We start from the raw sequence: 26,875 nt of genomic DNA, 5'->3' as shown, positions 1-26,875 counted from the left end.
ATCGATGCAGTTGACTCTACTGACAATCTTGGTGAAGCCACTGCTGTCTTGTGAGGGATCTCGGTAATATGAGACCCTGTACCTGGACTAGGGGAATACATTGGGGATGGCACAGTATAAGCCCATGATTGGGGTCTTTGGGCCTGTATCAGTTGTAAATTAACCTGCTTCTCTTCGGTCATTGGAGGTGCTTACTGACCTGGCGATCCTCTGCGAGTGAGACTATTGGGCGAAGAGCGCGATGAATGGCAGATTTGACATGGGAAAAGATACCCGCTTGGCTTTGCTTGATTTTGGCGATTTCAGAGTGATCTGCGTCTGCACCGACAACTATCTCCTTTGCAGTGAAAACAATTGCTGAATCGCGGTCGACCATCGTGACGGGAGAGCCTTTCCGTGCCCAACTTCCGTCCTCTAGTTTTACGGCCTGCTTGGTCTGCTTCGTCTCGTAGCACGTCAAAATATCAATCTCGTGGGCCATCTGGGCGAATTTAAGGTTCAATTCCAAAAGAGTGGCGGAACCCTTCTCGAGCTCGTGAACGATACCATAAGTAGGCTGCCCTTTGACAAGAGTCTGTAAAGCTTCCACATGGAGGCCTTTGTGGGGTGCAGCTAGGAAGACAATGGCCCGGACTGGGAGCCGGGACGGGTTGATGCCTATGGAGCCTGCATCAATCATGGCCTTTTTGATAATCAAACAACCCAAGCTGTGACCAACAAATATGATGGGGCGACTCTCACATTTTCCCTCTTCGCGTATGTCAATGAGCTTGCGGAAGAAGGTGTTGGCGTGGTCTTGAAGTATGCCAAACGAATGACTGTCTTTTAGCCCGGACTCATAGCCGTACGTGAGAATTCTGGCATTGGACGCCGTGCGTTTCAGGTAGTCCCGAAGCCACATTCTATCATCGTGGTGCGCCCAGGAACCATAAGCATGCCCGGCCAGGCCAGTGACGGCAATGATGCTGGTTTCACGAATCGCCACAGGACACCAAGTAGTCTAATGCAAAACCTACTCCGCAACTATGGGTGTTCCGATTGGAGGGACGAAGAGCGGAGTGAAGCCCGTGAAATTCCGGTCGACCTGAATAAGGCTGTCCTGGAGTCTTGGGCCCTCAGGCCGTGGGTCTCGGGGCTTGAAGTATACGGTGGCTGTAAGTCCTCCGTCATGTTCCTCTTCTTCTCCCTCTGGACAATCTACATTGGGGAAGAGGGAGCGGACCGTAAGATGACGTTGATCGTCGGGGTCAAAGTATTCCTCGATCAGCTGCTTGGGAGTGGTGCCGAACGGAATGCCCTCAACTCGGTATGTCCATGCTTTCTGCTTCTGTGTAACCATGATGAATACCGATTCAGCGTAAATATGAGGACACTTGCGCACTTTGAGGAGGCAAAGTGCAATCTGCATGAGAAGTCGAGCACAGCAATAGGTATGGCCAAAAGTCACGCATGTTCGAGGCTACCGTGTGATGTATGATTTCGAGCGGGGTTTATCACGTGGCACAGTCAGTGGAAGCTGTCTTAGTGAGCCTATTATCTTTGAAAAAATCAGGCTGGGCGCTCAACAACCATATCTGAAGAGCGAATAGCAATTACAGCCTCAGAGTCAGCCACGTGACTTGCATGGGATCTCGCATATGCAGTCAGGCCGAACAAGAGGGGAAAAGTGCGTTGTCGAGCGGCATATCATTGGTTTAAGTCCCACAGGACGCGGCACAGCATCTCACACAGCTTTGTTGGTCGAGAGGATGTCCCCTAAACGCTCCGGACACTCCAGGAGTTGACTTCCACTTCTGAGTCGAGTAGTACGGTCATGCACCAGGGAGCCTTTCTTTTCTTTTCTTTCTTCCCTTCTAACTTTTTTCTTCGCAGTTTGCCGCCTGGAGGCGCACCTTGTTGACTGCCGTATGACTCTCACGGGGAAATATTCGAGGGCCAGGATGGCTCACAGAGAAACCTCTATGGCCACCTATGGGGGTATATGAAGAGAGCGCGAATCGCCTCGATTACAGGGGGCAGGCATCTCCCTCTTCACGCTGCCACAACCCATTACACCAAAATGCCGAAGCAATACTACATTCACTACCTCTGTGACCGCTACCTCAAGAGCGGTGACAGCCTCACCCAGCTCATCAGAGAAAAAGAGCATGATGTCTGCAAGTTTCGAAGCAAACGCCCTTTCCCTCAGAACCGCAACAAATTCGAAGAAGCATTGTTCTTCTGTCGCCTACTGGCATATGTCATCCTCCGCCGATACGGCCGTAATGATCCATCTCTTCTCAAAATATTCAACGAGTTCGAAGACATCGCCAAAGCATTCGAAAACAACGAGATGACCGACGACCAGTATCGCGAAGTAAACCGGTTGAACCATCCAAAGCAAGACAGCCTGTTGGCGGAACTCAAGGCAGCACTGTAGCTCGATGGAGCAGTAGTTGATGAGGGTGGTTTACTAGACATGTAGGGGGTGGTTGGAGTAAGGGGGACCTCTCATGTATCCCTGGTCATACAAAAATTCACAAAAGAATTCTTCACAAAATGGGAGCCTTTCTTTTAGCCTGGCTCAAAATACGCAAGCTATTCCATCGGATACCCGATACGTTGGAGTAAATCAGTTCACTTTCTAACGTACTTATTTCTTCGTTGCGTTTCCTATCCCTTTCCGGTTCTCTCCCCGCAGCTGGCAGCAGCCCCACACAGAATGATTCCTGTTCAACCGCCCTTCCAGACTCGAGTGCTTGAGTTTGACTTCGCGCAAATGCCAGCAACATATCGCACATACTCAGATGATATATTGCCCGTGCAGGTCGACTTGAGTTTACTTCAACAAGAGCTATTGGTTCGGCGTCTGAACAAGATCCACAGATGGATGTTTTGGTGCGGTCGACCGATGCCTCCACGGCCTTTGCATCATCAAATCGTCATATCGCGAATAATTACAGTCACCAAGCGAGTAGATCTTCACCTGGTCTGGTCAAAAAATAGGATATTCGTAAAGCCCTTGCCGCTGTTTCTACTAGACCCAGCCTTCTGGTCAACCCATCTCCTACCATCAGCATCATCTGTTTCGGCCCCCAAGCCTGTCGGCAAACTCCCCGTCGGTAGCTGGGGCGCGACCGACCAAACCATCACCACCTCGCCCAGCGACGAGATATATGCCTGTGCTCTCGGCTTCCTCTTTTCCTACACGGCCCTGATCATGCACGAGACGGACTTCCGCCTTGCCCAAGATATTGGTCTACTCCCCAGGACAATTTCCTGGCCAGCCTGGCGCATCCTCTGCGCCGAGTTCCTCTCTGAGTTTCGCTACTGCGCCATCAATCCCCGTTATTGGTACGGCGAGCTGCGACTCCAACGCCTCAACCTCATCTGGCGCATCAAAACGAAGTCCCTGTGGCGAGGATATTCGCAGGTAGACAACCCCTCTGTGTACGCCAGCTTCCTGTCCGACCACTTTGCGTCCCTCGCGACGGCCCTCGCGTTCTTAGCCATCGTTCTCACAGCAATGCAAGTGGGACTGGCGACGGAGATTCTAACGGCCAGTGTGGCCTTTCAGAAGGCCAGCTATGTGTTCACCGTGTTCTCCATCTTGGTACCAGTAGTGGGTGGTGTGGCACTTGCGGGATTTGTGTTTGTGTTGGCAGTGTCTGATTTTAAGACCACAGAGACGTATGCCAAAAGGAGATTCGATGATATAGGAGTTAGTCAGTATGATATTTCTGGATAGCAAGAACCCTTCATGACTCACTACTTCCGCCGAGTGTGTATATGCCCAGTAACAGGTCACGTTCGCGACCCCTTTGTCGGATCTTATGTGCTGCGACAATCCCTCCGAAGGGTACCAAAATCATCTTTCCGGGGTAGTAGCGCCGGTACGCTAACCGGGGCCTCTCTCTAAATATCGTTTTTTTTTTCCAAACTGGCAGATGATCTTTTGCCAGACAATCCAAAAGACTGCTGGCCTTCGTCAAAATAACCGCGTTTATGGGACTGGCTGGTATCCAAAATGGAAGCCGTTAAGCTGCAGCCTAGCTTTGAAAGAAGCGCCTGTCCGAGACTCTATTTATTTCTACATGAAATACAATACAGGGGATTAGGGCATATGACTGTCCTCATTCATCATCAACATCATAATCATCATTCGCACAGTAAACTCCCGTTGACGCCCCGAGCAATAATCCACCAAAAGTGCTTCGATCCTCCTTCCAAAATATGACTCCTCAGAGACACCGCATGTCTTATCTCTATTAACGATTCATATCGCGTTTGTGCATAGCCCCTGGATAGAACATTGGGCCTTGCATGGCCGATTGAATCATGTTCAATGGAACCATGATGCAAGGCACAAGAGCCATGGGCACTTCTGTTTGGTACTCAGAAGAAACTGAGCTCGAAGCCCTCGTTGAGCGAACCTGTCTGAGGTCGAAGCTGCTCGTTGACTGACGTCCCTGGTTTCCCAAGTAATATGGAAACAAAAGGTTTGGGTTTCCTTCACCGGTCCAATTTGGGTAGTCACCTTCCTGTAGGAAGGGGCGAGAACTACCATCGGAACCTTTCATATCTTGCGACTGCAGAGGAACCCTGCAAGAGTTGCTAGACCTGTTGCATTGAGACGATTCCTCTTCAAAATCGGAGATATGTTTTGCAAGCAGGGGCAGCAAAGGGCTATCGCGAGATGAGTTTGTCCGTAGCGAATATGCAATCGATTGGGGATCCGCCAAAAAGGCATTTTTGGCCCGCTCAGGAACAGCTTGACTCATTGTCGGCTGTTGTGGATGGCTTCTCAAGTTGGCACCTCCGTCCCCATTATCGATTTCCTCTTGAAACTCCTCAAGAGCAACTTGCTGCTGTTCTTCTTTATCCTCTGCAATAAGATACTGAACCAAAGCGGCGGGCAAGGTCGCCTCTCCTTGAGCTGGGATCTTCAGCGGGAGCTCTTGCGTCTTCGGTCGGTTCTGCTCTGAATTTTGAGTGCTCGGGACGCGACTTTTTCCGTAACAAGCACTCCCCACGTCAGGGTTCGAAAGGCGCTCTGCTTGCGTTCCTTGGACCGACAAGACTTCCTTTCCCTTTGTACGAGAACCATCATCGCGAATAACCGATGGAGTGAGCCTGGGCTTATCGAATGCCGCAATCACAGTCCCGGCATCTGAGCCCTCATCGTCAGAAGCTTCGTGCTCAAAGATACCTCCAATGCCTAAACTGGAGCCATTGTCGTCACTATCTGTCCCAGTACTCGATGAACTTTCATTTTCGTCATCGTCGGGTGCAAGCTGGCCTTCTTGTAATGCATGAATCTCTAGATCGGCGTATGTGTATCCTGCATCTTCCGGAATAGACCCAGAAGATAGTCTGCTAGAGTAGTGTTCCCAAGCCCAGTATGGATCTTGCGTTTCAATAGCGTTTGTTTTCAGGTTCGGCGGCGGCGGTGTTGATGTCTTTTCAAGATACATGAACGGGTCCAGAGTTGCGTTCTTCGTTTTGTCATCTCCTTCTGTTCTGCCTGATACGCCATCGTCGGACGTCTGAAGGTTCAGAGCCTTGACATTGTCAGATGAGTCGATACTTAGCGCCTTCGTGGCTCTGCAAGAGCTACAGCTTGGAGCCTTCAACCTAGCTGAGATCTTTGAGCTAGTAGACCTACTCCGACTGGTGGTACTCAGACTCAAGTAGCTACTGCTTAGTGAAGATCGTGAGCTGAAAGACTCGGCCTCAGATGATGAGCTTATGTATCTTCTCTCTCGTTTCATAAATTCCAGCCGTACTTCGTCTCTGATTTGTTGGCGTAATTGTTCCTTCTCTTCCTCTTCCTCTTGAATCCTCCGCCTCTCTTCTTGCTCATGTGCCAGCCTGGCTTCCAACTTTGCTTCGGCATCCATCCTGAGGCGATGTGCTTCCTGTTCCTTCAGCTGCTCCCACTCGGCTCGGGCACATAGTTCTGCCTCCAGTTTCGCTCGAGCGATTCTCTGGCACTCTTCGAGTTCTTCTCGTTCCTGTATTCGGCGCTGTTCTTCAGCTTGCCTTTCAGCTTCGATTGCTTCTCGGGCGGCTTTCTCTATTTGTGCTTTTGCTTCCTCGAGCTCTTTTCTGGCGGCCTCCTGAGCAAGTCGGATTTCTTCCATTCTCTGCTTCATGTGCCTTTCTGCTTCTTCTTGAACCCTTTTCTCGAACTCTTCCTGCCTCTGGCGCTCCTCCCTCGCTCTTTGGTCTTCTTTGACTTTCGCTAGTTCCCTTCTAAGACTTTCAATCTCTTCGCTTTCCCGACTCTTATCTGGCGACAGGCTTGGAGTGGCTTCAGGCGGTGGCGGGGGAGGAGGCCCTCTTGGCAAAGCCTGCGATGACATGTACGGTATATGTGCAGGTTCTACGAGCGGCGGCGGCATCCCACAAGTACGGCCAGGCATAGAGCTGTATGAATTCATGTTCATAAAGGGGCCTGGTGGATGGTAATCGGGAGGAACCATCCCAGGAACATTTTCGTGAAACTTTGGACGACGATATGCCCCTGTGATATAGTCATAACTCCCGTAAGTCGCGTCCTTCGGGCTTGAATGCATCTTCTCGTTTGGCTGAGATGACTCCTGGTTCCAAGTATGTTGACGTGATGGGCCTACTCCAGGTGAATCGTCCCTATTCCTGCCACTAGTTGGACGCCTGTGTTGCCGCCAAAATGACGAAGGCTCTTTGCCCTTGACGGACGGTCGGTGGTATGATGATGATCTTGGTGGGGCTCTTGAACCCGCTGCAGTATGCAAGGGCCGATATCTTGGTGCCGGATTTGTTGTGGATTGTGAGGATGAAGATCGGCGGCCCTGTCTACTTGGAGATCTCGAGACTGAACTCACGACTGAGTGTTGGGGTTTACCATCTGCATCAACTATATGAACACGGCGCGTGGGTCCAGGCATACTGGACCGCTCCGCAGAGGTTCCAGTGTTTTTGCCTGGTCGGAAAAGAACCAAGTCTGTACAGGAGCGTTCCGGCATGGGAATGTCACCGTCGCCAGGTCATCGTTGGAGGTCCAGATGCACGAGGTCGAGTTGTGAAGTCGCGTGGAGGATCCGCAGGCAAAAAGAGAAAATCCGATGCGGCTGTGAAGCACTCGCATAATTAGAAGAAAAGAAGAGGGGCCAGGGACATGGGAATCCAGGGCGGGTGCCCTCGCACCAACTTATCCAAACTAAGGCTGCCACGCTGCAACAGACCATTGAAACCAGCCACCGCCTTCGCCAACAAGATACCCCGCAGTCGTATGCAGTGTTCAAATGTTGTGAATGGTTGAGAATCAGAAGCGTCGGTACCATTGGCCAGCCTGGTTTTAGACAAAATCGTTTCTAGGCGAGTGAGCTGACATACCCTGGTCTTAGTGGCTTATCATGCATATGCGCTCCATTCTCCTGCGCCAATTTTGCGACCCTCTCCGCTGCGAACCAATTCGTTGCCTCACCATTTAATAGGTCACCGTATCCGAAGATGATTGCCTTGTGTTTCCACTTCCGACTGTCAGAACTGTGTTGTCAGCGACCACGTTGTCATGTCCACGATTGGAAACCACGGAACTGGGGCCCAGTCTCTCATTCTTGGCACACCTCCCAGATTATCAACGCGGCGGATGATCAGCTCGTCGATATTCGGAAAGTCTTCCATATTGCTGGTATGCCAGATTTCATCCTTCTTCGCAACTTCATCAAACCTGCAGGTAGCAAAAGTGACCATGGATTATTGCAAATCAAAATTCGGCCGTCGAAAAGTCAGACCTGCATGACAGGATACTAGGCGAAGAAGTGGAAGGTCTATTGGCATCTTATCGTTTGAGTCACGCCATGCATACCGCTCTTGGGTCTGCTGTTCAAATCGAATGTGAGTTGTAGGTCTTCTATCGCAATTGGAGGACAATTCAACTACGCCACCTGGTGGGTCTGTCAGTTGAGTGTACATTGAGACCCGTTATGAACTCGCTGGCACAGCTTTGGCCCCCGTTGAATGGTTCATTCAAGTCTCTAAGGAGACCAATGTGGAATGGCATCGACCTCTACTATCGCAGTGAAGGCCGGGAGCGCACATTGATTACTCGTTTCCCCGGGAAGACCTGGAACTGGGGACTGGTTCGTCTGACATGAGGACTTCCAGACAATGCAAGCATTAATCGTGAGTTTCTCTGGACAGATGGTAGCAATAACTTGCGAGTCAACATTCACCACGTCCCTTCGCCGAAGCCGGTTACTTGCTTAGGTGATCTAACTCGTACTGTACAAAGATGGTGCTGAGAGAGACTGTATTAGAGTGAGTCTGATTGGCATCTGAGCTTTCAAATTTCACTATGATGCCTTGAAGGTCGCTGATTGTGGAGGGACCCGAAAACACATTGGCTCCATCCGAAGAGAAATCAGTGGCTTCAATAGGTACATATATAAAATCACCACGATGAAAAGAGACAGCCGAGACTAGACGATTCGTACGCAAGAGTCTTCGAACACGGGGCAAGTGTACGAGATGTCGCTGATTGTGGGTGTGTGTAAGCTTATGCATGGGTGTCTGACAATTGAGTTGCCCAACCTCCACTTTGATCCCTCAACCAATTGAAGCCAACCAGGCAAATACCGCAGAAGCCCGCATGACACCATACCTTACGGCGGCTAGCCTCCACGTGTGAACGGATTCTCCAGTTGCGGGTGTGAAATTGAGCGCATTCAACGGGCATGCGGTTGAACACGTGCTCCGTAACTGCAGGTATGAACGACTCAAGCCCTCCAGTCTTGAAGAGACACGCATTACCTTTTATCGGGCCATCCGCAAGCACAGTTCAAATCGTTGATATGCGACAGAACTCGTGTACGTTTGGATCATGCTGTCAAATTTCGGGTCCAGTCATACCGCAAGATCCACTCACGATGTACTAACAGCCTTGAAAAGCGCAGAAGATGTGTGTACTCGAACCTGTACGGCATATCTTCAGCATTTCATTTGGCGACGGACCAAGACCCCGCATGTTATCGGTGAGCAGTAGGAAAGTGTAGGAGAGTTGGGCTGTTGGCCAAAGAGCTCCTTGAAGCCGTCGTCCAACCGACTCAGTCACCACCTCAGTCTTTATCGAAGGACGGGCAGTAGAATTGGAGGGCTTTTCGAAGAAGATGTTCAAGATACCGCCATTTATGGATGACAAGCCAACTCATTCATTTCGCAACTACCACCTCGGACTCCAGAGCGTCAACCTCGGAAGTGGGGGTCACAAATGGGACTCCGGGACACAATTCAACGGGAGTTTTGTGGCGCCTTCTCATTCTCCCAAGTCCTAGTCATTGTATCGAATTGTGTTCAATTCAGCAAGGCCGAATGGCAAAGCGTTTCAAAACTCCAAATATCATCACATTCATATTCGTGTTCGTAATCCCGTCCCAACTCCTCTGGAGTCATCACCTTCCCAGAAACCTTTCATGAATCCCCAAGTTGCCCGTTATCCTGCCTGCTTTGTTCTGTCGGGGATGGCAGTCCCAGTGTATGCTCTGAGGTTTCTCTAGTACCGCTGCTGTCCGACCAGTGCCAGCTCGCCTCAGGGGGAGATGAATGCCTGAACGTCGTTGAACCAAAACCAGACTCTAGGTCAAAGTCTGCAGACAACGGTGACAAATTGTTGTTATCGATATCCGGTAAAAGGGGTACTTCCCCACTTGTCAACCTCCTGAAGCCCGATAAAGAGTGCGGTCGTAGCATGCACTCATCTCGTGGCATCATCCGTCCTTGTTTCGTCCATGTCCTGTCCTCGTATGACAGTTCAATCTCCATCGTCTTCATGATACCTGAAGATGGAGGTTCGGGAAGAACCCCAACACTCGCAGTAGCTGACTTTCCTGCTGTGGCGGTGCAGGACTCTGACCCAGAAGAAGAGGAAGACGACGATCCTGACCCTGACCGTAGTGGAAAAGTCCAGGACGCCCTATTTCTGTTCGGTGTTGGCCGACAGGATCGTGACTCTGGGCCTGAGATTCGTGATTCGTAGGTGAAGTCGTCAAAACGCAACCTCGGCATCTCCATCGACTGCGACGGCTCGCTCCGTGAGAGAGAGCCTCTGAAAAAGTTCTTAGACATCGTGTCGGTCGTCTCGCTCGTTACGCCCGTTAACTCGATGGTAGGCAACGATCTAGTCCTCCAAGGCCCCCTACTCTGCTCCTCCCGCTGCCTCCTTCCACACAATTGCCGGACGAGAGGCGTGAGACTCGGTGCACAAGCAGCGGTGATACCAATCCCAGGTTCGACAGTGCTCCAAATGGCGAAGTTGGCGGTCTCTCCTGTACGATGAAAGAGTAAGCACGCGTTTTAAATGCCATTCATGGGCTTCGTGCCCCTCCAAGCTGGTAAAGTTTAGGTGTGCATGGGCAGATCGATTGACGTACGAAGAAAGTTTCCCTCGCTCAACACAGACGGTACTGTCACCGCTCGAATAATAGTGGCGATACTCGCGCTGCAAAAAGTCAATCCATGTTAGCATCTCCATCACCAATCATAGTTATGCCACCGGAGCGGAAGGTTGGGTGTTGCGCATGCCACCAAACCATCGAGATGGGAAACGTACATTGAAGCAAACCCTAGCAAGAGCACAACAAGAATTTTGGTCTTTTTGCGCAGGTCCAACGACCAGACAATAAACAAAGGCAATATCCCAAATGCCCAGTCTGCAATGCAGTTCAGTGTGGCGGCTGTGAATGTGGTGCCGAGAACGACGGTTTTCGAGAAGCAATGGCCTGGGGTACGAGGACCCTCGTCCCAAAATACGTGTACTGGTCGGCACTGGAAGGCGACGAGGAACAGGTACAGAAACCCAAACACCAGCGTCGACAACAGCAGTGCTCGCAGAATCCAGACGTGTGTCGGGACGATCGCGATGCGCAGAAGTAGGATGCCGACGCAGACTTTCAGGAGGATTGTCGTGAGGAGATACAGGAGTTCGCCAGCAAAGAAGTACTGCACGTTGGAAGTCAACACAACAGTCCGGTGATTTCGTTTTGTCGTCGTCGATTCTGTCGCAGAGGTGGACCCCAAGTCTGCAACGTACCTGGAGAGCTTTCCGTCGATCTTCTGGCGTTATCTGTGTCGCATCGCGGCCCGTACCATGCACTACTCCCAGGATTTCTGTGACCAAAAACACGGTAAAAACAGCTTGGAGCAGGCAAAGAAGCTTGTCGTCGGAGGTCACGGTTCGCGTGATGAAAACTTTCGAGTACAACCGCAGAGCGACGGCGATGGGCGTGAGGCAGAGAAAGAGAATGGCAACCGCAAGAACGCGGCGAGGTCGGTTCGGATCGATGTCGACGTCGGCATCCACCATGCTCCGATGGGGATTGAAGTCCGTTTACGAGGTCCACCACTCTCTACTCGGGCGACATGGCGGCGGGCAGCAGAAACAGGATCAAGGTAGGTTGCGAGAAAACAGAGAAGATCGTGGGCAGAATCCTTCGTCTTCTATTGCTGGAACAGGATCCCTAGCGGCGTTGGGCCTGGCCCCTTTACGGCGGTCGACGGCAAGGGGGCACGGATGCGTAGGGGGGGCGGCTAGGATCTACGTCCACGCGGCGTCCGGCGGAACTTTAAAGAGGGCGGGAAAAGAAAGTATTTGCGTCGGCACTTGAGCACAGGAACTCAAGATCAGCAGTCTTGAGTCACGGGCGGAGGTTAAACGACGGTATGAATAGAGTCTTCCCGGCTGAAGTATGGCAGATGCAGTAGGTTGACGGCACGACGGGAAGGATGACCCATGAGACAGACTCGCGAGAAGCTTGAAGAAAGCTTGAGGAAAGCTTGACACTCGGGGAGAGGGGCGGCACCAGCTCACATGTCTACTGGGCATGTTCACCTTCTAGAAATGCGATCTTCAACCAAATTGGTGCAAGCTACCCGCAGACGCCGTCCACAGCTGTGGCTTAAGGTTGGACCAATCGGGGCCCTGAGTCAGTGGGTTTTGGCTGATGTCTTGGACAGTTTAGCTCTTTTATGCAAACGGCATACCTACCTAGGATCGAGCTGCCGTTTGTACGATGCACCGATCATGGGGAAATTCATCTGGAGAATGCGGCCGTTCAAGCTCTGAAAGAAAGACAGAAGAGCAAAAGGCAAAGGAAACATGATGCGTTGAGGTGTCAAGATTGACGGAGATCTGAGACATTGAGTTACTAGTCTCGTGCGCGTGTGGCTGAATATATGGGCAGATAGATTAGATGATATGATGAGTGAACGACGGAAAAGGCAATAGACACGAAAATATGCCACTGGCGTCAGACGGTCTGGACTTTCTCTCCGCCCGCCCCGGAATTCTTCTCGTCAATGTCCACAGCTCCAGACATCGTGGAGATGGCGTCGAGCTCAGCCACCCCGCGTAGGACGGGCGCATCCCCAAATGTGCCAAAATAATCAAGGTCATCCACCGCTTGCTTTTCCGGCATGGGCCACAAATAGTCCAGGAGGAGGTATATCTGACCTGACGCAAGACAGCCCACGAACCACGACAATTGATAAAGCCTCGTCCAGCCCGCCCAAACCTCGCTTGGAGCAACAGCTCGCTGCGCCAGACCTGGGATGAACAGCCACGCGCCCAGGCACCAGGCGATGGCTGCACGCCAGTTCCATCCCTTGGTGTACCAGTAGATGCTGTTGGACGAATTCCCGTAGAGGTCCGTCAACTTGATTGTCCGCTTGCGGAGGAGGAAGTAATCAGCAAACATGATCCCCATGAGCGGGCCGAGGAAAACGTTGAAGCTGCCCACGACAGTCAAGAAGTTGCTAGCGCTGTTGAGGAGCGCCCAGGGCTGCATAATGAATACGAAGACAATAGTGAAATAGCCCCCGCGGCGGACCGTAAACCAACGCGGTAGCAGGGCGGCTAGGTCGATTCCGGCGACCACGCAATTGGATGCGACTACCATGCCGAACTGCGAGAACATGAAGGCGATGCTCGCAAACGCGATCCCCGCTCGGGCACCAGAGTTATCTTCGTTCTTGCGCACGGCTTCCAGGAAAGCGTAGGGCTGCCACAGGAGCTTGCCCTCATCGGGGTACAGCGTCGCCGCGCATGAAGTGCAGATGATCCCGACGCAGGCTACGATGATGGTCCCCAAAGGTACCATGATTAGCTGCGCTAAGACTTGATCTCCCGGCTTTCGTGCGTATCGCGTGTAGTCCGACTGAGACCACATGTGTGTGGCGATGCCCCCAATATTTGCCGTAACAGCCGCAACGAAGGCCCAACCGAGATCGCCTCCCGTAGCTGGCTTGACACCCGAGACCTTACTCACATCTGCGACAAGGGCACCTCCTCCCTCAGCTCGCACGGTGGACCAGATGAGAAGTGCAAACACGGTTGTAGCAACAGTTGTGGAGGCGATCAGAAACGGTTTCCGGTAGTTCTCCGGACTGAACCAAATCATTGGGAGGCACAGCAGCAAATAGAGTACGAAGGATACGAGGTCGTACGTCTTCATCGTACCATCAGCGAGATCTGTATCCAGATTGAGGAAGGACGGCCAGATGCAAGTCAAAAGAACCTTTAGGCATTGGCTTCCGTACCACGTGTTGGTGGCTGTCCAGACAAAGGATAAGAAAACGCGGATGGCCTTCGTTGTTATTAGCCAGCATGTCAGAGGAATTAGTTTGAGCCTCCGAATGGCGACATACCATTGGGAAGAGGTAGCCCCAGATGCCCCAGTTCTGCTTCATCCATAGGGGAAAGCCAATGTGCCACTTTGCGCCAGGGTGGCCGCCAGCTATGCAGACAAAGCCAACAAAGGTATGGGCGACGATAATGGCAATCATAGATTGCTATGCTCATTGATTAGTTAATTAATTGCCTCTGTGAGGCGGCAGCCACAGAGAAAGACGACGCTTACCCAGACATTCAATCCCAGAGAGATGAGGGAAGATTCTGTAGTCCAGCCTCCAACGTTGAAAGAGCCTGTTACCATCCAGAGGCCAACGAACTCCCATGGGCCATATGTGCGGCGAGAAGGGGGCAACGGCCGCGTGTCTTTGTTGACGTAGATGTCCACATCTGTATCCGTATCTCGATTTACCTCGATGCGTCTGATGAGGCGGCGACTCAAAGGGGTTGATGTCGCCATCATTCAACACTAATCGTTGCTGTCGGCTTGACCCAAAGCGAGAGAGCCGGCTATGAAGTTTTCAACTCTATGAAGCCAGCATGAGAGTGTATTCTTTTCGGGAGGTTTCATTTTATAGATAGCTGTTGATCTTTTCGCAAGACAATCTTTCGTCGAGAATGATAAGAAGTACATTTTCGTTTCTATTTTGCCCGCCTCGGGCATTTGCCGGGTGTAAGCATGCTTTGTAGTCATGATAAGGATCGGTCTCTCGATACCGAGAGCTGCGAAGATAGCGGAGAAGCCCCTCTTCGTGACCCCCAGCAGATCATACCCTTCCATGATGATTGTGGACCCATGCAGATGTTCATGACCAATGGGAGAGCTTACATCTCCAAGGACTGCAGTTAACCAGTTCATCAGTTTAGCAGTCGTATGCTCCGCGATAAGCTTGCATGTCCGTGGTAGCCCCGCAGTTCGAGCTGATGTCGAAGAGTTGATCAGTTCTTCCGAAATAACAGTACGAGCTCCTATCAAACCATCGTATCATCTACAGAAATTCGTGACATCTTCACATATAAGTTGTAGGTACTAGCGGGAGGTTTTCATCAAGACCCATCAGGTCCCTTACCAAAAGCGCCGTCGTAAATCTCATTCTCAGTCGCGCAACATCTTGACTACAGAATCATCAACATTGGTCTCGACATGTCTCAAACAGAAACGATTTCTCAGTCCGGGATCGGGAAGAGGACCGTCACTCTACATAACGGGACAGTGTTCAGCTTCAACTCGAACGTCTCCACCAACCTTGAGAAGATCCCCGTCATTGACGCTGCGGGCATCTGGAGTGACGACATCACGGAACGAGAAGCCGTTGCCCAGGAGATTAGAGAAGCTTCGAGAGACATTGGGTTCTTTTACTTGATCAACCATGTGAGTATTACTAGACCATGTATGAAGGGAGAGGAGGTCTTAATCAATTCGATGCCCCAGGGAATCGATCAAAGATTCGCGGATGAGACCATGAAGCAAGCGAAGCGTTTCTTCGCCTTACCTGAAAAGAAGAAGATGGAGGTCTTCACCGGCCTCGTACCGAACGAATACGTCGGTTTTCATCCGATGGAGTGCTACAACCGCAATGGGTGGAAGCACCAAGGTAGGCCTCTATCACCCAGAACACGTCCCAGTTTCATGTTGCTAAAAGTCGTGAAAGATCTAAGCGAAGCCTTCAACTGGGCCTACGATGCCCGAGAAGACCCAGAGGCAATTGATAAGACCGAAGAATCAGTCAGCATTTGGCCATCCGACGTGCCCGGATTCCGCGAAAATCTCTATGCCTATCATACCGAGCTGCTTCATCTGTCTCGTCGCCTGACTCGCATCTTTGCGCTCGCTCTGAACTTGCCTGAAGATTACTTTGACGAGTATATCAAGCGGCCAGAGGCAGGCATGCGCATCTTGCACTACCCCGAGCAGAAGCACTCAGTGGACGATCAAAACGGCATCGGCGCACACACTGATGTGGAGTGCTTCACCATCGTCACCCAAGATACCTCAGGGGGGTTGGAGGTGCTTAGCAAAACTGGTAATTGGGTGAAGGCAGAGCCCATCCCTGGCTCGTTTGTCGTTAACATTGCCGACTGCTTCATGAGGCAGACGAACGACTTCTTCGTGTCGACAATTCATCGAGTCATCAACAAAAGCGGTAGAGAGAGATACTCGGCCCCGTTCTTCTTCGGCTTCGACAGGCAGAAGGTGCTTGAGCCTGTGCCGACTTGTATCAGCGATGAGAATCCGATGAAGTATCCAATCATGACTGGCGGGGAGTATTACGCCTTCCGAACGAACAAGCAGAAGTCGACAAACACTAGGAATTCTAAGGCAGATCAGAAGCAATGAAATGATGGCCTCGTTGTATGTTCTTGAGTCGAATTGCAGAATAATTTGGCCTTCGCATAAGCATTTTTAAATTCAGCTCAATCGCAATTCTCATTCATGTCCCGGTATATCATAAGGCCAAGTAAAGCTGTTCAAAAGGGCTGTGGAGAAAATGTCACCGTCCTGTCCTTCATTCCACATAGTCTCCGAAAACGGAGGCCATGCAAGTTGCGGTCCAGTTTCGTTCGTGATTTCCTGACTTGACGCAGATGCCCGCCGATCTACGTCCGTAAGTCGAGATATTAGACGTTGTTTTGCGGTCACAGCAACGTTGCTGTAGTCCTCCAAGTGCCCCAAGAAGTCTATCATTGACGTAACAAGCCCTTTGAAACCGCCGTGATCTGATTGTGATAAGTTGTGCTTAATCGAGACGCCAATCAACATATGGCCAACACCGGCAAGCTGCTGAACAAGAGGCGACCCACCAGCTCGGATGTACTCTAAGGGTATTGCCTCCATGTTCTGCATCATCTCTTGCGCTGTCTGGCATGCTGCATGGAGGCTATCTTCTTCCGAAATTGTTGAGAGCATCCTTGCTAGGTGGATAGTGCACAGGATATTCGCCGCCTGGAAGCCGCACCGATTCCTCCCGCTGTCGCTCGACCGAGTGGTTGCGCTACCAAAATGGGGTAACAACTCCGTCTGAATCCTGGAAAGAGTTTCCGAGATTTCTCTAGATTTAATACAGTCGTGGTTGTTGTGCAGTATTGGCCTCCGATTCTGCTTCCGCGTCCGGAAATCTGATATTGCGTGCTCAAGAACCCGGTACAAATCGGTCGTCAAGTTCCATCCTTCAAACCAATTCTCAAACTTCCCATCCCGGCCGGGGATGAACGCTGAATGATGTGTCCCGCAAGGATAGCCAACGTCAGAATGAGCCTCGGGGCAACGAATGAGGCTCCCCAAAACACAAGCTGTGTGCACTTCTAGTCGATACAGCGCCCACCAAAGACGGCGTCTGACCTCTCTATCACATTCCGTTGTGTCAGCCGGCCATCGCGATTCATCATGTAAGCTGAACCGGGCCGACATGCCATGATAGAGTGCCAAATATTTATGGATCATGGCGGTGTCACCTTCCTGCGCCCCAAGTAAAGCTAAGAGGCCATATGATCGTATAAGATCGATGTCCGGACTGTCAAAATCAACAGACACAAGTCGCACAGCCTCCTGGAGATAGTCGTTCGCGAGACTTGCGAAGTCAGACGGAGCCATATCGTCGGTGAACAGGGCCCGCTTTCCAACATGTTGAGCACTTAGAGCGCACATGCAAATGAGACTCATGTACTCCGATGAACCGGATGGAAATGTACCCTCTCTCCAGCCAACCCATAGCTCTCTCTCGCAGAAGAACGGGAACCTGCAGAGCAGATGAGCAACGATAACGACGATCGCGAATATGCGAATACTTACGTTGGATGTATCGTATCCAAGTACACATCTAGCAGCGCAGTCACGATCTTGCGGTTATCTAATTGACAGCGCCCGTCTTTGCCATCACTGTGGCTACCGTCAGAGCCTCGCGGCTTCGTGCCCCGCTTCTTGGGTTGCCGGTGCCGCGTGCACTCTTGGTCGTACTCAATGCAGGTCAAGCATGACTTATTGCTGGGAGACGATGCGTCTGCCGGGGCAGCCCGGCATTTGATGCCCCGTTTGTGGCAGAAGTCGCACGCCTGGGTGATGCGTCTGGACCTGCGCTGGGGCGTGGGACGAGTCATGGCAGACCGGAGTTAGGGAGTTTATGTTGTTGATCGTCAATAACTTGACATCGCAATCTTAAAGGACAGGTGAGATTGATGAAAGATGTTCGCAGCGAGGGAAACTCCGTCTAAATGGCCGTCTTGACGAGGTAAATGACTAGAGAACATCACCGCTTTGTCGGGGATAATCTGTCTGAAGGAAACATGTACAGGAAGATAAGATGTTGTGGGCCTAGAAACTCGAGAGATTAGCCCGCTGCTATGAGTCCATGTGACTAGGATAAGGTAGGTAGCCACATCCGCGGACCGCTAACGCCGCGGGGAAATAAGCCCTCCTGCTGTATTTCTCCAGCCAACTTGCTTGCACCCACTTTGCGGTTTCAAAGTCCGACAACGTTTTTACAGCAATTTTACATAAAACGATTTTCAGGAATCAGTTTTTTCCGAACCATTGTATTAGAACACTTTGGTGATAGTGATTGCTTGGTATACGCCTCCATGATGCGAAGCTATCAACCGTTTTTATGATACATAGAGATGCGAAGCGGGCCACGAGTTGAATTCCTTCCGGATAGAGAGGATAACAAAGCTATTCGACGATTGCTCTCTGACTTCCGAAAAGTTGCGGTGTTAAATATGTTTTCTGATTCAATCATTGTGGTGATTCGTCGTAGATACGCAATCCCACCGGCTGGAGTGACTACATGTCCATCTGATGAACGCCTCTTGTGATACAGGCGAAACTCAATGTGACCACACTCTTAGTGTTAGATAACATGTAGTTGGCACAAGTCAGAGGCATCAGTTGGAAATCACCGCAAGAATCAAGACAAGATAATACGAGTTGCCTCATAGATCTTAATTTATCAAGACTAGAAACTGACGCCGACGCTGCCCAAACATGAATTGCATCAACCTGCCAAATATCTGTACCTGACTTAATCTCAACCTCTTCCTCATTGCATCACCTATTCGTCCCAGATGGTAGCAACGACAGCACCAGTAAGCGTAACAACGCCAACCTTGCCGCCCTCCGCCTCGGGGACGATCTTGCCGGACTCGAGGTCGCGCTTCCAGATGACGACGGTGCGGTTGTTCTGGTGGCCCACCGCGATGAGGTCGCCGGCCTTGTTGATGGAGAACTGGCGCGGCGACCAGCCGCCCGACGGCGCCAGCTGCACCAGCTCCAGTGTGCCGTCCTCCTTGATGGCGAAGGTGGAGAGCGTGTCCGAGGGCCCGGAGCCGAGGATCGGAGAGTCGCGGAAGGAGACGTCGCGGTTGGAGACGATGAGGAACTTGTTGTCCGGCTGTGTGTAAATCGCGCCCACGTGGTCAGCCAAAAATGATCTTTTGTTCGACGTGTAAAACATTACAAATCGCGGAAGCAGAATGCGGCCGGGCGGTACAAATTAAACGAAAATTCAACTCGGTACGGCATTTAAAATAAGGCCCAGAAAATGATCGGCAGGCCTGCCTGCAAGGGGCCCCAAAGAGGAAGATGAAGAATGTGGGAACGGTGGAACAGATTAAAACTTACAGTGAGGGCAATCTCGCTAGTCGGGGCTTTTGTCGCCGGGAGGTCAGCGCTGATGGCCGGGATGGAAAAGACCTTTGTGAAGGCGAGCCCGGTCTCCTTGTACTCGACCTTGTACGAGTAGATGTTCTGGTCGAGCTCGCCGTTGAAGTAGAAGAAGACGTCGCCGTTGGCGGCGGTGCGGAAGACGCCGTGGCGGGGGCCGACGCCGGGGCCGGTGACCAGGCCGTCGACCTCCTTGATCGGCGCCACGGTGTTGGAGTCGTAGGAGTAGACCCGCACCTTGTCGCCGCCCAGGTCGGCGAGGAGCACGTACTGGCCCTTGGGGTCGTTGATGACGTGGTGCAGGTAGGAGGTGTCCTGGCGGGAGGCTACCGGGCCGGGCTGGTCCAGCGTCGGGAAGATCTCCTGAAGGGGACCGGTGCCCGGGAGGGCGCCTTTGTCGCCAAGGGCGAAGACGGCCGCTGCGCTTCGGTTGCTACCGAGATATGTGAGCTTGGTATCCCTTGATGTTACTGTTTCCCTTCTAGACTTGTCGGGGCAGGTGGATAAGAGAGTCCCGCATATCCGCAGATGGGGGTCTCGAGTTCTGGGGAACGGGGGAATGGTGTTGCCGATTGGACCACCGTGAAATGAAGGACGGGCGAATAATCATCCCATCTTCACAGCTTACAAGCTCGGAGAACGACGACTCGGAGGAAGGACTTGTGAAAGATAGTGTAAGTACTTACTATGAAGCCGAGACATAGCCCCGGACGCCAGCAGGCGTGGTGACGATCTCGCCAGCGACGCCGCTAAAGGGCGCCGAGACACGGGCAATGCGGGTCAAGGCGCCGCCCTCCCCGATGGAGAAGGAGTTTAGCGAGCCGTTGGGCTGCGAGTTGGAGCCGCGGTCGAGGCAGTAGAGCACCCTGTTGGCGCCGTCGAGGGTGAGCCAGGCAGGGTTGACATCGCAGTCTGCGGTCTTGCTGGCGACGGAAAAGCTGTAGTTGCCCCCGGCAGATCCGGCCAGCGACAGCGTCGTGACATTTCCGCCCGAGTCGGCCGCGTAGAGCGTGACAGCGCTGCAGGAGGCGGCCCAGAAGGCCGAGCCTGCCAAGAGGCTCTTCAAGGGAGATGAGGAGCGCATGGTTGTGTGTTTTGATTTGAGGAACCTTCTTTTTTTTCGGAGGATTAGTGGCTGATTTGATAAGCCAAGCTAAAGGACTTGGCTTGTCTCTCGAGAGAGATGAAGAGACAGACGGAAAATGTGCTTACCCAAGGTTGAGATGGAAAAAGAATGGAGCTATCGCGAATGAGTGGGCGACTGGTGGAATGAGCGGAACTTGGTGATAATTCCAAGTAAAACAGGCAGGTCGACGCAACCGAGATGGTGTGGGAATCAGTCAAGGTGTGGCGACTCGCTGCTGCAAGACGGGACAAAAACGAATGGAATCCGGGACGTTTTGATCCTGGTGTTTGAAAAGAGTGAAGCGATTTGCTGATCCGATAATGATGCTTCGCTAGTCAGCCAAATTGCGCAGCTTTCTTCTCTTCCTCGTAGGCTTCACGATCATCACCACGGGGCTGCACAACGTGTTAATATACTCTCGACTCTGGACAACATCCGCCCTTAGTAATGCCAACCGGTCGCTACCGAACCCGAGTAGACGATCCCAAGAAGTCGGTATTGACGGAGATTTGAAGGGGCCCCGGATTTGTGACGTCCCATGACTCGTCCGCAGTCCCTCTTAGACGAGTCTCACCTGTGGCAGCATTGAGCCAAGACTTTTGACGACCATCATGAACCATGACGGGAATAGCTCTCTTTTTTCTATTTCTTCGCACTCGCAGCAAGTTCTCCCTGGGTGGGGGCCGAGACGCGTTTCTGCTGCCCTCCATGGGCCCCTTATTCCGAACGAAGAACACCTTATTGCGCCTTTTTGCGCCCCAATGAGCATACTAATGTAAACCTTAAAAAACGGCCGCCGGGGGCATCGGTACCGCCGAAAAGGGGGACGGACTCCGGTTCCAGAACGACGGCACCGGGGCGGGAGCTTCGAGGCAGGGGTTGGCCTGCTTCATAGGGCGAATCACCCGGACAAGGTTTTACAGATTGAGTAGGTCAAGAGGCTGAGCAGGTGAGCGCCAAGCCCTACGACGAACCAGGTTGATTGATATGATTAAACAGGCATTTGTCTAAACTTGGCCCTGGAGCGTTGGACATGCAAATCTGGTCATTATGACGGGGGGTCGTGGGGGCTCCGCCAAGATGGATGGCCCTTGTAGCAGAGACATCCGTCACATATTAGCCTTTTTGACGGATATCGAGCAGAGAGGCGCCCGACTCTACCGAAAAGCCGAAGCTGTTTTCTGGGATTTCTGTCCATCCGAACAGACCCCTTATGGGTCAGATCCATATATCCCCCATCAGTATAAGATGAACCCGTTCGTAGTCACAGAGCCCCATTGAGTCTGTTCGCTCTGCCCTCAAGCCTTACAGCTCGATATCCCATCGTAAACCATTACATTCGTTTCTTATCACCGGGCTGTACCGTCTGTACATACCACAGCCATGGATTCTCCACGCTCTTTTGGACGCTTCGTCGTCGCTTCACTCCTTTTCCTCGCCCCCTCTCTGGCCAGTGCCCAGGACACTGCCGCCAAGGGCGTCGCTCTGCAGACGTGTCTGAAGACTGCCGGCGTCCGCAACATCATCAGCACCGACGCCACCTGGGCCGACGAGACCGTCGGCTTCCAGAAGCGCATCAAGGTCGACCCGGCCGCCATCTCGTTCCCCGAGAACAAGGACCAGATCGCCCTGTCTCTCGACTGCGCGCGCAATGCCTCCGCCAAGGCCACCGCCCTCGGAGCGCATCACTCCTTCCAGGCGTACGGTTTCGGAGACCCGGGCAGCTTGGTCATCAGCATGGCCGCCTTCAACTCCGTCTCCTACGACGAGGCCACCCACCGCGTCACCTACGGCGGCGGCTCCCACGTCGGCCCCGTCCTGAAGTACACCTGGGACACCGCCGGCCGCCACTTCCCCCACGTCCGCGGCGCCCACGTCGGCCTCGCCGGCTCCAGCATCGGCGGCGGCTACGGCTCGTCCTCGCGCCACCTCGGCACCCCGATGGACAACCTCGAGTCCATCGAGTACATGCTGTACAACGGCACCGTCGTCAACGCCGCCAAGGGCTCCGACCTCTTCTGGGCCGCGCAGGGCGCCGGCGCCTCCTACGGTATCATCCTCTCCGTCACCACCAACACCCACGCGCCCCTGTTCCCCACCGCTGTCAACTTCACCCTCTCCATCGGCAGCGTCGACGTCGACACCGCCGCCAAGGCCCTCGTCGCCATCCAGGACTACTCCCTCAGCAAGGACTGCCCCGACGAGCTCGCCCTCCGCTGGAGCCTGAGCGCGCCGCCGTACTCGGGCACCGGCTACTTCTACGGCGACCCGGCCAAGTTCGACGCCGTCATCGCCCCGCTCGTGTCCTCCCTCAACGCCCTCGCCCCCAACGCCACCGTCGTCCAGAAGACCGAGCTGCCCTTCTGGGACATGGAGGTCGCCGTCGCCGGCGCCGGCATGAACCAGCCCGAGGGCGGCACCCTCGGCGGCCGCTCCTTCTACACCCAGGCGCTGACCACCACGACCGACCACCCCCTGACCGTCGAGCAGGCCAAGATCCTCTTCGAGAGCACGACCCTCGCCTTCAACCGCACCGACCTGCGCAAGTCCGGCTTCCTCGACCTCTGGGGCGGCGTCTCGCGCGACATTGCCGACGCCGACACCGCCTACGCGCACGGCAAGAACCTCTGGCTCATCCGCTGGGAGGCCAACTCGGCCGACGCCAACGCTCCCTACCCCGCCGACGGCACCACCTACATGAAGGGCCTCATCAAGCCCTTCGAGGACGCGCTTGTTGCCGGCGGCCAGGAGCTGAGGGGCTTCGTCAACTACGCCGACACGGAGCTCACCGAGGCCGAGTGGAGCGCGCGTCTCTACGGCGCCAACTTTGACCGCCTCAAGCAGATCAAGGCCGCCATTGACCCCGAGGGTCTGTTTACCAACCACAAGCAGGCCATTCCCCTGCCTTAGATGGGCATTGTGCTGTGATGGGATGTGTAGCGTTGAAATGGGAAATAGTAAAACGAAACACTAGATCGCCAGGTTGGGAAGGCCTAGGCTGAGTTAGCAAATTGAAACATTTCTTCAAGCCCATAACCAAGTAATAGGACGTTTTCTCTAGAGTTGTGAACTTGAATGCCACACATGGCCTCCGTCTGTATCATTGCTGATGGCCTCTGAGCCTGTTACGTTTCCGAATCAGCAGTGACAGTAAAACACCGTAGGGCGCGTTTCAAAAAGTTGCCGTGATATGGCATGAGAAGATGAAACTCGATGGTGTATGCTTGAAGAAGAACTCCGCACGCCTCCTGAATAATCTGTGGAGAAAGCAACATCGACTTCTCCAACTTGCTTCCCCCTCACCCCATGCGGGGTAAATTCCAAGTCCCCAACTGCATCCATGGAGGTGGAGGCCCTCGGTCGACATTCTCACGAATCACCCCAAGCCGGCTAAATGCAACTTGTGGAGGCGTGGGGATGGTACCTCAGTCTTCAATGGATTTAGCAGAGAGCAACAACTCGATAAAGGTTGACTCTGTTCGTTTTGTTCTTCGATTCACTGTTGCCTCTCTCTATTTCTCCAGCTAGTCATTCACATCACCCAGAAGATGCCTACCGTACGGAATCCCATCCTCCCCGGCTTCAACCCGGACCCCTCCATCGTGAGGGTCGGAGACGACTACTACATCGCGACCTCAACCTTCGAGTGGTTCCCCGGCGTGCAGATCCACCACTCCAAAGACCTCGCAAACTGGACGCTCGCCACGCGCCCTCTGACCAGGAAATCCCAGCTCGACATGCGCGGCGACCCGGACAGCTGCGGCGTCTGGGCGCCCTGCCTCTCCCACGACGGCGACAAGTTCTGGCTCGTCTACACCGACGTCAAGCGCAAGGACGGCTCCTACAAGGACACGCACAATTACATCGTCACCGCGCCCGCCATCGAGGGCCCCTGGTCCGACCCGTACTACATCAACTCCTCCGGCTTCGACCCCTCCCTCTTCCACGACGACGACGGCCGCAAGTGGTTCGTCAACATGATGTGGGACCACCGCCGCCGCCCCCACGCCTTCACCGGCATCGTGCTCCAGGAGTTCGACCCCAAGCAGGGCAAGCTCGTCGGGCCCAAGAAGAACATCTTCCGTGGCACCGAGCTGGCCCTCGTCGAAGGCCCCCATCTGTACAAGCGCAACGGCTGGTACTACCTCCTCACTGCCGAGGGCGGCACCGCCTACGAGCACGCTTGCACCCTCGCCCGCTCCCGCGACATCTGGGGCCCGTACGAGCTGCACCCGCAAAAGCACGTCATCACCTCTAAAGACTCCCCCTTCGCCGCCCTGCAGCGCGCAGGCCACGGCGACATCGTCGACACCCCCGAGGGCAAGACGTACATGGTCCACCTCAGCGGCCGTCCGACGACGCAAAAGCGGCGCTGCGTGCTCGGCCGCGAGACGGCCCTGCAAGAAGCATACTGGGCCGACGACGACTGGCTATACGTCAAGAACGGGCCCGTACCCTCGCTGCACGTCGAGGTTCCCGGAACCCCCGACGAGACAGCCTACTGGGCCGAGAAGAAGTACACCTTCGAGAATGGCCTGCCGCAGGATTTCCAATGGCTCAGAACCCCCGAGCCCGAGCGCATATTCCGCACCGAAGGCGGCAAACTCACACTCATCGGGCGGGAGTCCGTCGGCTCCTGGTTCGAGCAGGCTCTCGTCGCCCGGCGGCAGACGCACTTCTCCTACGACGCCGAGACCATCGTCGCCTTCTCCCCCACCGACGAGCGCGAGTTCGCCGGCCTGACGGCCTACTACTGCCGCTACAACTTCTTCTACCTGACCGTGACGGCGCACTCGGACGGCAAGCGCGAACTGCTCATCCAGAGCTCCGAGGCCTCGTGGCCCGACGGCAACCTCACGGAGCCGTTCGTGGACCCCGTGCCGCTGCCGGACGCGGGCAAGGTGAAGCTCGCGCTGACGATCCGCGGGCCGGCGCTGCAGTTCTACTACGCGCTCGAGGGCGAGGAGCTGAAGAAGGTCGGGCCGGTGTTTGATGCGTCGCTCATCTCGGATGAGTGCGGCGGACACCAGGCGCACGGCAGCTTTACGGGTGCGTTTGTGGGCGTGGCGGCGTCGGATTGCAACGGGACTGCGCGGGAGGCTACGTTTGATTACTTTGTGTACCGCCCTGTTCATGATGAAACTGACCGCTATGAGATTTGACCAAAAGGAAGCCCGGGCATATTAATGTTTCAACTGTTGAATGGCGCAGCAGAAAGACGTACAGGGAAATAGATCTCCAATTAACATCTAAGAATCGGAGTCTCCTTTCGAGATGATATCAGTTTTATGAAAGAATTGCCCAGCTTACAAGTCAACTTTACCCCGGATTGATTGGCAGTTAATCAGATAGCTCTGTTGGCCTTCTGGACTGTATCTTGGATGTCAAGGACTGCGTAATGAATTCGAAGAACAAGACTACTTTTACTTGCCTTGAAAGCCCACTTGCGGACACCATCTTACTGATGTTCCTGCACAATCTGAGCCCAGTCGTCGTTTGCTCTCTTATGTCGAGAACTCAAACGTCAGGAGCCAATGATTAGACGCCATTGGTCTGTCAGACTGACTGACCAATGACAGTCGAACGCTTCGCGGATAACGTTCGGATTCCTCACATCGCCACTTCTCCCTCCCGGATTTGGCCGGACACGTACTCGTCCAATGCCTTGACACGCTGCTTACTCACAGGCTTTGGGCTGCGTGAACCGAGGATTCCATCTAGATTTGACGGTGCCTCGCATTCACCGGAGATGTCAATTTTGCCTGCCGTTCCTGAATCAAGGCGAGAGGGCGAGAGCCGGTCTTTGAGTTCCGACCTACACGCCTCTGGAGAGCCCGAGATCATCTCTCCAGCACAACCAATACGGGAAATTGACATGCTCAGCTGCGCAGGGTCGTTACGCCACACGGCGGTGAACGACGACCGTTTCATCTAAACAGTGAGGCAAAGAGTGTTGTGGCTGCCCATTGGCAGCCCGGGGGCCTGGACCCTTAGGGTTGCTATCCACCGATCAGCAGAGAGAGAGAGCAAGCATCTCGGCGCCCGTTGGGATCCAGCCCGCACCCCAGCTTCCCTCATACGTCGACGTACATACTGCACGCAATCATGGGTGGAGTGTGACTCTCGTCTAGCCATTCGTTTTCGGATATGCCACACCCATGAGTCCCATACATCATAACGGGGGCGCATACCGCGATCCACAGGGAAACATCACCATTATCGAAATCGTGCGGGCAAATCCAGGATCTGCGTGTTTTCCCATCATGCTCTTTCCCCCATCGTGATATCGAGCACTTTTCCGGGCAACCTAGAAATTTCTACACCTTTTTAAAAAGGTTAACCTTGAATACGATTTCCGAACGATCTCGACCCTTCTGCGCTCTGAACCTAGATGGAAATGCCGGGCCAGAGCATATTTCGCCGCGGGTGTCGCAGTGTCGTCCGAACA

General features: G+C 53.4%; 7 protein-coding genes across 7 annotated transcripts; 4 read left to right on the top strand and 3 right to left on the bottom strand.

Moving 5' to 3' along the window:
* Positions 1 to 2,059: 2,059 nt before the first annotated feature.
* CGCS363_v001520 (uncharacterized protein) lies at positions 2,060 to 2,419 on the top strand (the record flags this gene model as incomplete). Its single annotated transcript, XM_036633369.1, has 1 exon — positions 2,060 to 2,419. One exon carries the CDS (start codon positions 2,060 to 2,062, stop codon positions 2,417 to 2,419), a length of 360 nt encoding a protein of 119 aa, XP_036502099.1.
* Positions 2,420 to 10,359: 7,940 nt separating this feature from the next.
* On the bottom strand, positions 10,360 to 11,323 carry CGCS363_v001519 (uncharacterized protein; the record flags this gene model as incomplete). The annotated part of the gene is made up of 3 exons (XM_036633368.1): positions 10,360 to 10,459; positions 10,571 to 10,959; positions 11,051 to 11,323. The coding sequence occupies 3 exons, from the start codon at positions 11,321 to 11,323 to the stop codon at positions 10,360 to 10,362; spliced, it is 762 nt and encodes a 253-aa protein (XP_036501022.1).
* Positions 11,324 to 12,266: 943 nt separating this feature from the next.
* Positions 12,267 to 14,105, bottom strand: fur4-0 (Uracil permease; the record flags this gene model as incomplete). Its single annotated transcript, XM_036633367.1, has 3 exons — positions 12,267 to 13,601; positions 13,663 to 13,806; positions 13,875 to 14,105. The coding sequence occupies 3 exons, from the start codon at positions 14,103 to 14,105 to the stop codon at positions 12,267 to 12,269; spliced, it is 1,710 nt and encodes a 569-aa protein (XP_036501023.1).
* Positions 14,106 to 14,789: 684 nt separating this feature from the next.
* Positions 14,790 to 15,983, top strand: hxnY-1 (2-oxoglutarate-Fe(II) type oxidoreductase hxnY; the record flags this gene model as incomplete). The annotated part of the gene is made up of 3 exons (XM_036633366.1): positions 14,790 to 15,017; positions 15,078 to 15,240; positions 15,298 to 15,983. The coding sequence occupies 3 exons, from the start codon at positions 14,790 to 14,792 to the stop codon at positions 15,981 to 15,983; spliced, it is 1,077 nt and encodes a 358-aa protein (XP_036501024.1).
* A 2,707-nt stretch (positions 15,984 to 18,690) lies between these two features.
* CGCS363_v001516 (putative 6-phosphogluconolactonase) lies at positions 18,691 to 20,385 on the bottom strand (the record flags this gene model as incomplete). The annotated part of the gene is made up of 3 exons (XM_036633365.1): positions 18,691 to 19,029; positions 19,260 to 19,734; positions 19,988 to 20,385. 3 exons carry the CDS (start codon positions 20,383 to 20,385, stop codon positions 18,691 to 18,693), a joined length of 1,212 nt encoding a protein of 403 aa, XP_036501025.1.
* A 1,425-nt stretch (positions 20,386 to 21,810) lies between these two features.
* sorD-4 (FAD-linked oxidoreductase sorD) lies at positions 21,811 to 23,337 on the top strand (the record flags this gene model as incomplete). The annotated part of the gene is made up of 1 exon (XM_036633364.1): positions 21,811 to 23,337. The coding sequence occupies one exon, from the start codon at positions 21,811 to 21,813 to the stop codon at positions 23,335 to 23,337; it is 1,527 nt and encodes a 508-aa protein (XP_036501026.1).
* A 638-nt stretch (positions 23,338 to 23,975) lies between these two features.
* xynB-1 (Beta-xylosidase) lies at positions 23,976 to 25,589 on the top strand (the record flags this gene model as incomplete). The annotated part of the gene is made up of 1 exon (XM_036633363.1): positions 23,976 to 25,589. The coding sequence occupies one exon, from the start codon at positions 23,976 to 23,978 to the stop codon at positions 25,587 to 25,589; it is 1,614 nt and encodes a 537-aa protein (XP_036501027.1).
* Between the last annotated feature and the right edge of the window lie 1,286 nt (positions 25,590 to 26,875).

This window comes from Colletotrichum siamense (genome assembly GCF_013390195.1).
Source record: "Colletotrichum siamense strain Cg363 chromosome Unknown KSG_Cg363_contig01, whole genome shotgun sequence".
Taxonomy (NCBI): Eukaryota; Fungi; Ascomycota; class Sordariomycetes; order Glomerellales; family Glomerellaceae; genus Colletotrichum; species Colletotrichum siamense.
Note: the sequence above shows the minus strand (reverse complement) of the source record. Positions and strands in the feature narration are given on the sequence as shown.